This window comes from Solanum stenotomum, unplaced genomic scaffold (assembly GCF_019186545.1).
Source record: "Solanum stenotomum isolate F172 unplaced genomic scaffold, ASM1918654v1 scaffold38100, whole genome shotgun sequence".
NCBI classification, from domain to species: domain Eukaryota; kingdom Viridiplantae; phylum Streptophyta; class Magnoliopsida; order Solanales; family Solanaceae; genus Solanum; species Solanum stenotomum.
Genome location: NW_026034755.1, coordinates 4,240 through 18,634, shown reverse-complemented (window position 1 = coordinate 18,634; position 14,395 = coordinate 4,240). Strand labels below are relative to the sequence as shown.

At 35.2% G+C, this 14,395-nt stretch overlaps 1 protein-coding gene across 1 annotated transcript in view; it reads left to right on the top strand.

Annotated features, from left to right (window-relative positions):
* The window catches only part of LOC125852665 (putative late blight resistance protein homolog R1B-23), a gene marked incomplete at its 3' end in the record, with an annotated part of 17,828 nt that extends 3,915 nt beyond the window's left edge, over positions 1-13,913 (top strand). The window contains exons 2-3 of the mRNA XM_049532384.1: positions 11,520-12,635; positions 12,696-13,913. Of these exons, the coding sequence (XP_049388341.1) occupies positions 11,520-12,635; positions 12,696-13,913 (2,334 nt within the window). The remainder of the gene's footprint in view (positions 1-11,519; positions 12,636-12,695) is intronic.
* Positions 13,914-14,395: the final 482 nt, after the last annotated feature.

Genomic DNA, 14,395 nt, shown 5'->3' with positions numbered 1-14,395 from the left:
GGTAGGGAGCGTTGGGAGGGGGGCTGATAATTTTTTTTTAAAAAAAGATTTAGATTTTTTTTAATGAAAAATAGTTGACCCATATTTACCCATTTCCACGAGTAAATGGTGCTCAACTTTATAATTTTCATCATTCTCCCATCCGAGTGTCTTCTTGATCGAGAATATTGATTTCTTTGCCATGCTTATTTTCTTAATTCTTTAATTTTTTTACAATCTAAATATGTAGAGACTTTAGTACCAGTGTGAATTTTCAGGCTACAGTATGATATTCTCACTAGTATAGTTTCTATCTATGAAGCCTTGCTAGCCTTTGTATCTTAAACAATCCGAGAAGGCAATATTAGCCAAATTATGCGCTTTCTATCGAACTTTGTCAGTGTTAGCCAATTAATTTTCTGCATTTTCAATAATATTGTCACTATTTCAACAACAACCACAACAACATACTAGTGTAGTCCTACACATTAGGGTCTAGGGAGGGTAAAGTGTATGCAAACCTTACCTCTACCTCAAAGGTGAAGTAGACACGGTTTTTAATAGACCTTCGGCTTAAGACAAAACCAGTCTAGAAAAAGACATAATGGAAGTATAGGAGACAATAGATAGTTATAGAATGATATACAGCAAAGTAATACAACAACGAACTACACAAAATGATAAATAGGAACAAAAATTGAAGAACAAGAAACTACCAGAGTAGTCCTACGATTATTAGTAAGGGCAACAAGAAAAACACTCTTACCTACTAGTATGGACGCACTCCTACCTACTAACCATCTATCCTAGTTTGTGTCCTCCACATCTTCTTATCTAAGGTCATGTCCTCGATAAGCTGCAACTGCACTATGTCCTGTCTAATCACCCCTCTCCAATACTTTTTTGGTCTACTTCTAACTCTCATGAATCCCTCCATAACCAACCTCTCACACTTCTGCACTAGGACATACATATATCTCCTCATCACATGCGACCATCTCAAACTCGCTTCCCGCATCTTGTCTTCCCCCAAAGTCACTCTGCCACTTTTATCTTCTGAATGTGATAGTTCTTGACTGACCAACACTCCGTCATACAACATATCTGGTCTAACTACCATTCTATAGAGCTTGCCTTTAAATTTAGTTGACACCTTCTTATCACTCAAAACTTCGGATGCAAGCCTCCATTTCATTCACTCTGCACCAATACGGTGAGTGGCATCCTCGTCATTCTCTCCATTTTCCTAGATAATCGACCCAAGATACTTGAAACTACCTCTCCTTTGGATGACATATGACCTGTGTATCAAGTCTCACTTCCACATTAGGGAGACATCACTGAACTTGCATTCCAAGTATTCAATTTTGATTCTGCTCAACCTGAATCCTTTAGACTCCAGGGTCCGTCGCGTTAACTCCGTTGCGAGTCTCGTCAATCAAAATTACATCATCTGCAAATAACATAAACCATTTGCATATATTGTCACTATTTCACGGTGAACAAAAGTTGGGACTAAAGAAAGTTCAAGTTCTCAAAAATTAACTGTATATCCAAACAAAGCAAAACACGTAAATTGGACCTGTGGAGAATATTACATGTTCATAAGACAAGTATAAGGAATTGAATGATACTGTGTCAAAATTTGCCAAAATCATCTTAAACAAAAAGTTCTTTTCAACTCGTACTGTAGTATGCTTAAATTATTAAGGATTTAAGTTGTATACACGTATGATGCAATATCTGCAAAGTCTAGTTATCCTATTGTGGCGCATGTTGAGTTGGTTACTGCTAGCGATTAAGAATTAACTCCGTCATGAATTATTTTCTGTGGCGGATGCTATGCACTTTGAAGTACTAGTTTTTAAAAAGAACTCTTTATTTTTAAATTAAAAAAACGAGGCTATACCCTATTAAAACTGCTTTAACTATGCAAAGATTGGAAATTAATAACTAGAAAAACATTGATTTAAGAATTCAATGAAACACTATATTCATCACACCTCCTAATGTAAAGGAGAAAACACAAAAAGTTTAGGAACTGAGTAAATATTTAAGAGAAAACATGTTCAATTACTAGATGTTCCCTCAATTTCCATATTTTACCCATTTATATGGGACCTGTTCAATATATCATTCCCCAACTGTTAAAATATTGGCGGATTGATAAAATAGGGGCTCAGTTTGCTAGCACTAATGGATATGATGTTTTGCGGTCGTACAGGACTTGCTATTAAATTAGCTGGTACAAACTAATGTGTGCTTGGGAAACTTGAATGAATAGCAAGTTCTCTTTGCCAGATTTGTTTTCTGATTGTTTGTCTTGTTCAGATGTTTTTATATCAATTTTTAATTTTTTCTTTTTGCTTTACCATTCTACTTCTACTTGCATGACATATCATGGTTTTCTTAATGTTTTTTTTGAAGTAAGGCTAACTTCATTAATCGTGGTTCTCTTTATGCTTATTCATTCTATCTATTGGTTCTTTGCAATTCTTTTGCAGCTTCTTCAGGACTAAATCTAAGTTGCTTCCAATTTTACAGGTCATTGGAATTGATTTATTATCCCAATCTCTGTTGCCAGCTATTGTTGGCGAGTTCGTCTGGCTATAATAGAATACATACCTCTGCTGGCCAGTCAGTTGGGTGTAGGATTTTTCGATGATAAGCTTGGCACCCTTTGCATGCAGTGGTTACAGCATGAGGTTGGTATGTGATAAGCTAGTGACTAGATATGGAACCTTTCTTTTTTTGATTTATAACACAAACATTAGATATGTAATCTAGAAAATGAGAAGCATAGATACTTTGCTTTTGTAAAGTGAGTGCATCTCTTTCACTTTCTCTTTCATTGTCAGTGGCAAGGAGGAGGCATTTCTTCTTTTGGATCAAACTAGCTGTAATTTCTGTCTTAGGCCTCATTTTCTTTTACTAAGACGAATAAGACTGTCTAAATCTGAATATTAAGATGTACATTAAGATTTAGATGTTTCAATATGAATACACATGTAAATATAAAAATGTTGCATTAATATATGATTACTAAATAATTAGGACTATTTTTTTTTTTAAAACATCCGAATATATTAATTGTCTTTATTTAAAAATTATAAATATAAATTTAATAAAATACTAAATCAATCTAATATTAGATCAATAAAATATTTTAAAAATTATATGATGGTTGTTGATGGTGATGGCTAGCGATGGTGTTTTTGGGTGTTGATTGGGGATTGTGTTGGCTATGGTGGTATTTTGTGTAGTAGCTAGTGATGATGGTGGTTGACAGTAGTGGTTGATGGTGGAGATGGTTGATAGTTGTGGTGGTGGTAAATGATGATGGTGGTCGGCGATATATAGTGTGGCTTATGAGTGGTAATTGTCGGTAGTGATTGGTGGTGATGATTGTATATGGTGGCTAATGGTGGTGACAACTGATTGTAGTGATTGACAACGATGGAAGTTGTCTGAGGGTGGTGCTTGTGGGTTGTGGGTAGTGGGTGGTGGTAGTTGATAAAGGTGGGTGGCAATGACGACCGTTGATAATGGTGGGCGACAACAATAGAAGTGAATGGACGGAATTGGTGATTGTCATCTTGTAGAAATTTTTGAATAAAAATCTTAATGATATTAAGACTTTGTTACAAATTTTATCATTCAGATCTATCCAGACTCATTAAGTGGTTGTTAAAGAAACGCTCTTAATGATTAGAATTCAAACATTAAAAACAAATTTAACGACTGAGATCTGAATGATTAAGACCTCCACTAAATGCAAAGAAATGAAGCCTTTGTGACTTCTTCTCTTCTCTGCCATTGTTGATACCTGTAAAAGAGAATTGCTTGCATCAAGCATTTGGTTCTCTCTTACTGATTTGCAAATGTGGTTCAGGTTTATTCAATCAGAGACGCTGCAGCTAATAACTTAAAGCGCCTCGCGGAAGAATTTGGTCCAGAGTGGGCAATGCAGCATATAATTCCTCAGGTTTGTTTGATGATATTTCAAAGCTGAAGTGCTGGTTATCTTGCATAATTTCCAAATAACTCTCGTGAGAATTTCTTTTGCTGTTGATGCATGGATATTAGGCAGAATGGTAGGGAGGGGTGAGTTGATTTCTCTTTTGATAATCATTTTTGAAGTATCCCCGTAGGATTGATTTCTCTTTAGATAACCATTCCAATTCCTTCCTCAACTGTGTATCCACTATGACACCCCCTCCCAAAAGTAATAGGCAAAAGAAGAAAAAATGAAAATTGTCAGGTTGAAGGGTTAATACTGGATTTTGTGGGTACTTGAGACTGTTGTAATAATTCATCATGGCCAACCTTAGTTTCAGAGACTTGATTTGATCATGTATGTTATCTGTTTCTCATTGGTCAGGAAATGGTCTTTTGTTTGCAGTTCCTGGATATGATTAATATTCTGCGTTATTCGCTCTCTTGGTTTGACCATGTCTGATATCAAGCTTGTTCCTGTTTCTAGGGGTTTAAACATGTCATCTCTTTGCAGGTCTTGGATGTGATTAATAATTCACATTATTTATACCGGATGACAATACTTAGGGCAATTTCTTTACTTGCACCTGTGATGGGTTCTGAGATAACATGTTCTAAGTTGCTGCCAGTGGTTATTACGGCAACAAAGGACAGGTGGTTTTGCTTTTCAATTCTTGTTGAAGTCATTATATGCATCAGTTCCTAGATCTGATGGTCCAATTTCATTTCTTCTCCAGAGTGCCCAACGTCAAATTTAATGTTGCAAAGGTGTTGCAGTCCCTTATCCCTGTTGTTGACCAATCAGTGAGAACTCTCATCTACCTTCTTTTCTTGGATTGGTTACTTGGTTTAGTTGAAATAACAATTGAGCTTACGTACGTTGTTGTTTGTTGAAGAAAGTTTACACTTGCATATCCTCTCTATACCTTAGTGCTACTTTCTAACCCTCTTATAATTGCCAGGTAGCAGAGAAAACGATTCGCTCTAGTTTAGTAGAGCTAGCTGAGGACCCTGATGTCGATGTCCGTTTTTATGCAAGTCAAGCACTTCAGTCAATTGATGATGTCATGATATCAAGCTAGNAAGTCATTATATGCATCAGTTCCTAGATCTGATGGTCCAATTTCATTTCTTCTCCAGAGTGCCCAACGTCAAATTTAATGTTGCAAAGGTGTTGCAGTCCCTTATCCCTGTTGTTGACCAATCAGTGAGAACTCTCATCGACCTTCTATTCTTGGATTGGTTACTTGGTTTAGTTGAAATAACGATTGAGCTTACTTACGTTGTAGTTTGTTGAAGAAAGTTTACACTTGCATATCCTCGCTATACCTTAGTGTCGACTTTCTAAGCCTCTTATAATTGCCAGGTAGCAGAGAAAACGATTTGCTCTAGTTTAGTAGAGCTAGCAGAGGACCCTGATGTCGATGTCCGTTTTTATGCAAGTCAAGCACTTCAGTCAATTGATGATGTCATGATGTCAAGCTAGAGATACTTATCTGTTGGGGTTCAATATCCTCTCTGGACGTCTAGGATTATGCCGTCACACCAGGAAGCAGTAAAGAGAAGGCAGAAAGTGAAATACATCTGTGTGAGATTTGGGGGTCGTATTAATACTAATATATATTTTAGGATGTGTCAAATAAGAAATGCTTCCTACAGTAAGCTCAAGTATTTACATGTAAATTGGCTGTTAGACTAACTAATTAGTATCTTCGAATGAATGGTTTTTCTTATTAGATTCTTTCTAGTTACTAAAGGCTGTTATATTTGGTGCTTTGTATAGTAGACCATTTAGTTGGGTCATGGCCATTCTGTTGTATGATTATAGTCCAGTGTAGATGAGTTGAAGGTTCCTATTGAAATTTTGATTTCAATACAGTAGTTTTTGAGAAGATTCTTGTCATTGTGCATTTTAATAAAGAAGGCATAATACATAAATGTGCATTTCAACTTGGCCTGATCAACTGTCATATATGTCTTCCAATTTCGGGTCTGCACAAGTAGACATTTAAACTATTCAAAAGTTGAACAACTAAACACACGTGTCCTATGTGACATCTTACGTGGTAGGTCTGCGTCCTACCGAACATCTTATGTGTATTATGTCACATAGGACGTGTGTCTCTATTTGTTTAACTTTTAGATAGTTTAAGTGCCAATTTGCTGTAAGATTATTTTCTCTATTTAATGGTTATTATTCTAGGCTCATTTTTGCTGTAAGATTATTATATCAGAGATTGTCTGTCCCGAAATGAATATTAATCTTCTTGAAATGAATATTAGTTTTCACTAAATTGACGTTTGGTGATGCTTTCAGAAAACCAGAAAGTCATTAGAGAAAATTTAGCTAGTAAGAAACTCTGAGAAGACTTAGATAAAGTCATTTAGGAAAAAAAACACAACTTGAGATAAACAAAGAGAGGCAGGTATATACTTTTAGTTCCATTTCTCGTAAGCCACTTATTTCTTCGACATAAGATATTAAAGTCATCTTCCTCCTTTTTTTCACAAGAAATCCGATGTTTGATCAAAGCTTCTAATATGTCAAAAATGTTTATATAATAATTCAACGAAATATATATTTGAAGGTATTTAGGGGAACTTTTGGTGAAAAATAATTACTTTAAAACAGTAAAAAAACAGTTTTTGTCCATCTTGATAATGATATTAAGGTCGGTCAAATTCATTTTGTTCATAAATTGTTTTAAGTTTCTACTATACACAACTGGGGGATATTTCTACTTAAACATATGGTTCAACAATGCATGATCAATAGTCTTTTAGTACTAGTATATCTTTTTATTCTAACTTCATACAACTTTTATGGTACAATAGGCATAAGTTGCTCCCAAAATTGTTGTTGCACTCGTATCAGATCCTCCAAAAATGCACTACTTTTGGAGGATCCGGGACACACCATTTTTGCAGAGTCCGAGCAACAGAGCTATAGGCTAGAGAATATTCCCTTTGACAATAAAATCTATGTGCACCACCTCTTTTACTGGTTTTCCTCATTTTGCAGATGATATTCTTTGCACTGACATTGCTGGGAGCCTAGATCATGGACAAATAGTGGGATATTCTTTGATTAGAATTCACCACATTTCATCTTCTTTCTTTTTTTGCATTCTTTGCTGAGTTTATGATAAGAAACTCAGGGCAACTAATACACAACATGATGTCAGTAATTATTAGTGTTTGCAACATATTTTAAAGTGACAAAATAATATACAATCACAAAAAAATATGAACAAACATAATTTTATTCATCAAGATTGCGGGTACAATTATGTTCATCGCTTGATTCTACTCTCATAAGATTTATCCATGATTCGAGGATCGTTTGTGACGTATTTCTCGAACTAGGATGATTTAGATTTGACCTCTATATGAATATTCCATGAATTTGTGGAATATTCGAGATCTTGATCTTTAAAAATACCCAAGAGTTTATGGGATATTTTGAGATGCCTTTTAAGGGAATTTAGTACCCTTTATATAGGCATAAACTAGGGTTTAGAGTTGATTACCCTCCAAGAATTCTAATTGAAACTGCACACATCTTCTAGAGTCCCAATTCGAATTGAACACGTCTTGTAGAGTCCGTAAAATTTCAATGTCTACAAATGCCCTCCTGCTTCAAGGCTTGTCGGACTGTAGACTCGATGAAACTCAAAGATGAGGCTTGAAATACTCATTCTTCCACCTTTGCAGCTTCAGATTTTCAGATTTGATTTAAGAGAAAAGAGATGAAGGGCATATTTGGTCCCACTGGGCGTGCCAATTTGTTTGCAACAAATTTTAAACATATGAAAACTAAATAAACCACACAAATAAAATATGAAGAAACATAATTTTATTGATAAATATGCGGGTACAATTCTGTTCCTCCCTTGATTCTACTCTCCTAAGATTTATCCATTATTCGAGGGCTGTTAGTGGTGTATTTCTCGAACTAGGATGATTTAGATTAGACCTCTATATGAATATTCCATGACTTTTGTGGAATATTCGAGAGCTTGATCTTTAAAAATACCCAAGAGTTTATGGGATATTTTGAGATGCCTTTTAAGGGAATTTAGTACCCTTTATATAGGCATAAACTAGGGTTTAGGGTTGAGTAGCCTCCAAGAATTCTAATTGAAACTGCACACATCTTCTAGAGTCCCAATTTGAATTGAACACATCTTGTAGAGTCGCACAAAATTTCAATGTCTACAAATGCCCCTTGCTTCAACGCTTGTCGGAGTGTAGACTTGATGAAACTCAAAGACGAGGATTAAGGTACTCATTCTTCCACCTTTGTAGCTTCAGATTTTCAGATTTGATTTAAGAGAGAAGAGATGAAGGGCACATTTGGTCCCACTGGGCATGCCAATTTGTTTGCAAACAAATTTTAAAGTGACATAAAATAAATGGCAATCACAATAAAATAAGAAGAAACATAATTTTATTGATAAATATGCAGGTACAATTCTGTTCCTCCCTTGATTCTACTTTCTTAAGATTTATCCATGATTCGAGTGCCGTTGGTGGCATATTTCTCAAACTATGATGATTTAGATTTGACCTCTATATGAGTATTCCATGACTTTTCTGGAATATTTGAGATCTTGATCTTTAAAAATACCCAAGAGTACATGGGATCTTTTGAGATGCCTTTTAAGGAAATTTTATACCCTTTATATAGGTGTGAACTAGGGTTTAGGGGTAAGTAACCTCCAAGAATCCTAATTTGAGTTGAACACAATTTGTAGAGTCCCAACTCGAATTAAACACATCTTGTAGAGTCTCACAAAATTTCAATGTCTACAATTAGTATTAATAAATAGTGGTGACTAATGGAGATGATTGTCGATAGTAATTATTGGTTGTTACGTAGTGGTGGTTAATGATAATGATCATAAATGGTGGCTAGTGAACCATGACAAATAAACAATAAATGTCGTTTTCTTAATTTAGTATAAAAATTGTCTATATCAAAAGAAAGAAAACATTAATAAACCAGAGGAAGGTTCTCGCATGGTAAACATCCTTCACAAGTAGCGAGTCCGAGCCATTAAGGGTGTTAGTTAGTCGACACAGATCTGTTTTCACGCATCCAACTGGCATTGACTTAGTTATGTATTATTAATCCAAAACATTACAATATGACTACTTACCCTGTTGTAATATTTAACTGCTTCTTATTATTTTATTGATAAATATTAACATGGTGCTGCAAATTAAATTAAAGGGTCACATGTTGCGGTAGGGTTGTATATGATTCCAAGATTATCTGTTTGACTTATCGGTTGTTGTTGGTAGACGTGCTAAATTATCAAAGAACCGGTAAGATTGTGATTTATCAGTTATTTATCATTATCGATTCGATTATCAGTTTAAACCATTGAGATTACACGTATCACTTAGCACACAATGCGATAAACAAATCTATTTAGAATAAATATTAGACCAACTTCCATTTTGCAGTATTTGCACAACCTGAGTAGTAAAACATAATGAACCTACAAAATTTATCCTTAGCTATTATCCGGTTAACGATTAACCCGTTAAGAATGAAACCGATAATTGATGCTTTTTAAATTAAGTAAAAGTTGTGCATCATTAATATTACACCTACTCCTCTGATTTCACACACCTAACTGGTATTGACTTAGTTTATTTTTGAAGTGACAGAAAATAAATGGCAATCACAATAAAATAAGAGAAAACATAACTTTATTCATAAATATGCAGGTACAATTCTGTTCCTCCCTTGATTCTACTTTCCTAAGATTTATCCATGATTTGAGGGCCGTTAGTGGCGTATTTCTTGAACTAGGATGATTTAGATTTGACCTCTATATGAGTATTCCATGACTTTTGTGGAATATTCGAGATCCTAATCTTTAAAAAATACCCAAGAGTTTATGGGATTTTTTGAGATGCCTTTTAAGGGAATTTTGTACCCTTTATATAGGTGTGAACTAGGGTTTAGGGGTGAGTAGCCTCCAAGAATCCTAATTTGAGTTGAACACAATTTGTAGAGTTCCAGCTCGAATTAAACTCATCTTGTAGAGTCTCACAAAATTTCAATGTCTACAATTAGTATTAATATATAGTGGTGACTGATGGAGATGATTGTCGCTAGGGGTGTTCACAGGTCGGTTTGGATCGGTTATTGGTCAAAACCAAAACCAAACCAACTTAATCGATTTTAAAATTATCAAAACCAAACCAAACCAAATATAATATACATTTATTGGTTTAGTGGTTATCGGTTTCGATTTGGTTTGGTTCGGTTATTCGGTTATTAACCATACAAAAAAATAAAGAAAAAATTCTTTCAAAATGTGAAAAAAGTGACAACAATCCATTCAAAACAAAAAAATAGTTAGAATGACTGAAATTGTTGAACTTTCTATCACTGAATTTATTATGATTAAAGCTTTAAAGTTCACTATATTGGCTTAGAAGGAAGAGACATTAACATTTTCAGTGCCACAGAGAATTGTCATCGACACTCTTATACATGAAATCAATAAAATAAATGTTTTCACCTTGGACATTTTTGATTTCAATAAGTAAATTTTAATGAAAACATATATGAGATCTTTAAAATTGTTTATAAAAATAATATATTAAGTATGTATTAATAAAATATTTGTATATAATTCATCGGTTTGGTTAAGTTATTTCTTCGGTTTTTTTGAATAAAACCATAACCAAACCAAATATTATCAGTTTTCAAAAATCTAAAACCAAACCAAACCAAACCGAAATAAAATCGGTTTTTATTTTATCGGTTTGGTTCAATTTTTCGGTTTGGATGGGTTTTTATCCAAACCGTGAACACCCCTAATTGTCGCTAGTAATTATTGGTTGTTATGTAGTGGTGGTTAATGATAATGATCATAAATGGTGGCTAGTGAACCGTGACAAATAAACAATAAATGTCGTTTTCTTAATTTAGTAGAAAAATTGTCTGTATCAAAAGAAAGAAATTATTAATAAACCAGAGGAAAGTTCTCGCATGGTAAACATTCTTCACCTTCGATCCTAAAGTAGCGAGTCTGAGCCATTAAGGGTGTTAATTAGTCGACACAGATCTGTTTTCATGCATCCAACTGCCATTGACTTTAGTTATGTATTATTAATCCAAAACATTACAATATGACTACTTACCCGGTTGTAATATTTAACTGCTTCTTATTATTTTATTGATAAATACTAACATGGTGCTGCAAATTAAATTGCGGTATGGTTGTATATCAGTCACCCAACTGCCCATCATTATTACACCTACTCTTCTGATTTTACACACTCAACTAACATGGTGTTGGAAATTAATTAAAGTTTTATTATAAATACACAAGAGTAGTACATTATTTGATATCTTGAGTTACATCTAAAAATTATTTTTGTTGTAATTCCTCTCCATATTGACTTGATGGCAGCTTATACTGCTGTAATTTCTCTTCTTCAAACTCTTGATCAACCAAATATTTCAGAACTCTTTCATGATCACAGTACTGAAATGCTCGATTCTCTTCGGGCTACAGCTGAATATTTTCAAGATGTTCTTGACAACACTAGCAATGAGAAAATCAAATCTTTGGAGGAAGATATTACAGTTGTTGTTAGTGAGGCAGAGGATGTTGTTGAAATGAAGATTTCTGAAATCATCAAAGGCGACAGCTGGACATTTGGAATTTTACAACACCATGATATGCTACCAGTTGTTGAAAAAATGGATACGACAAAGAAACAAGTGATGGAGATTCTTTCTCATGATGCTGATCAAATTCTTGAATTAACCACGGATTCCTTGATTGGCGCTTCTTCTATGAGTGATCCAATGCTGTCAGATCAGTTGGAAGATGATATCGTGCAGGGACTTGATGGTGACTTGGAGATAATGGATAAAAGATTGAGAGGACCAATGTCGTATCTAGACATTGTCACCATATCAGGTATGGGTGGCATTGGCAAAACAACACTCGCTAAAAAAGCTTATGATCATCTTCCAATCAGGTATCACTTTGACATTTTTGTTTGGGTTACAATATCTCAAGAATTTCGATATAGAAATGTATTGTTAGAAGCTTTACATTGCATTTCAAAGCAAAGAGTTAATGTGAACATAAAAGATTATGTTAATATGAATGACAGTGAGTTAGCAGATCTGGTGCAAAAGAGTCTAAAGGGTCCTAGATACCTTGTTGTTGTTGATGATATTTGGAGTAGGGATGTTTGGGATAGCATATCACAAATATTTCCTAATTGCAACAATGGGAGTCGAGTCTTATTGACTACTAGGGAAACTGATGTAGCAATATATGCAAATACTAGTAGCCCTCATAAGATGAACCTCTTGGATTTAGATAATAGTTGGAAGTTACTCTGTGATAAGGTGTTTGGACTAGAACACGATCATCCTCCTGAATTGGAAGAAATTGGAAAAAATATAGCAGAAAAATGTCAAGGACTTCCCTTAATAATTTCAGTGATTGCAGGGCATCTCTCTAAAACGGTGCCCAAGACATTAGAAAGTTGGAAGTATGTTGGCAAAACCTTAAGTGAAATCATTGCTAGTCATCCAAATAAATGCTTAGGAGTGCTCGGTTTGAGTTACCATCACTTGCCTAATCGACTCAAACCGTGCTTTCTTTCTATGGGTGATTTCCCATAGGATTTTCAAGTTGATACTTGGAGATTGATCCAATTATGGATTGCAGAAGGTTTCATAAGGAGGTCTTCTGGAAGTCGTAAAAGCTTGGAAGAAGTGGCTAAGAATTATTTGGAGGATCTTATCAGCAGGAACTTGATAATGGCTAGAAAAAAGAGATACAATGGTGAGGTAAAAGCATGCGGAATACATGATCTTCTGCGTGAGTTCTGTTTGATAGAAGCTGAAATGACAAAGTTTATGCATGTTGTGAGAACTCCATTTCCATCAGCAATAAAGCCTAATTTTCGTCGCTTCAGTATTCAAAAGCCTATTAAGGATGGTCATAAGCTCTTCCCCCCTGTAGCCAGATCTATGTACTGGTTTGATTACTTGGGTCTACCTTTTGAACCCCGTATTAAGCTTCTCTCTATATTGCCCATCTACGGTCAAGATCCTATAATACATGGATTTTTCTCTTGTTTAAACCATCTCAGGGTATTGGTCATCATCCCTGACTGGTTCAGCACATTTCCACTTGCGATTACAAAGTTATTTCATTTGAGATATCTCCAAGTTCGATGTTCTGGCAATTTTCCTGAATCAATCTCAGAGCTTCTGAATTTGCAAACTCTAATTTGTGATGGTAATAGTTCAGCTATAACTTTACCTAGGAAGATATGGATGTTGAAGAACTTGAGGTATATACGTTTAGGGGTAGCCACCTATTTACCGAGTCCTAGAATAGATAACAATCTCGTGACAGGGATGCCAAATCTAGAGGAACTTTACGGTATTTCTTACTCTAGTTGTACAAATGAAGTCATTTCTAGCACTCCCAATCTAAAGAGATTGATCATTCGTTTAACTATTAGAATACACTATATTCCGTGTCGTCTCTTGGATATGTCCAGCTTGACAAAACTTGAGACATTCAAGGTTTACTGTAAAGGTTATATGGAAGACCCCATTAAGTTATTTGTTTATCCAAAATCACTTAGAAGAGTGTCTTTAACTTGGTGTTATAACTTTATTTGGGAAGAGATATCATCAACTTTCATCATGTTGCCACATCTTGAAAAGCTCAAACTTAAACATTGTCGAGCCAAAAATGATATATGGAGATTGACTGACAAAGACATATTCAAAAGCTTGAAGTTGTTGTTACTGAGCTACCCAAATCTTAAGCGTTGGGAAGCTAGCAGTGATAACTTCCCTAATCTAAAACGCCTTATTCTGAAGAATTGCGAGTTCCTACAAGAAATTCCAACAGATTTTGGGGAAATTGGTACTTTGGAATCAATTGAGTTACATCAAATCCAAGTAAAAGGCGAGGAAAACAGTGTATAAAACATAACATCCAATAAGAAAGATAGTATATAATCAACAAAGGAGACAGTAACATCAATAAAACAATGAGAGAAGTGAAACGCAGTAAACAACATAAGGCTATAGGTATCACAGACAAGAACTGCAAGTGCAAGGCTAGGACTACTACACACGCTAACAACCCATACCCTCGCAAGGAAAGACAACACGCTAGCCCTACTAACCTTCAACCTTAATACGCGACCTCCACTTCTTCCTATCTAGAGTCATGTCTTCGGTAATGTGAAGCTGAGCCAAGTCCTGTCTAATCACCTCTCCCCAATACTTCTTAGGCCTACCTCTACCCCTCCGCGTACCCTCTACAACCAGCCCCTCACACCTCCTCACTGGGGCGTCTGCGCACCGTCTCTTCACATGTCCAAACCATCTCAGTCTCGCTTC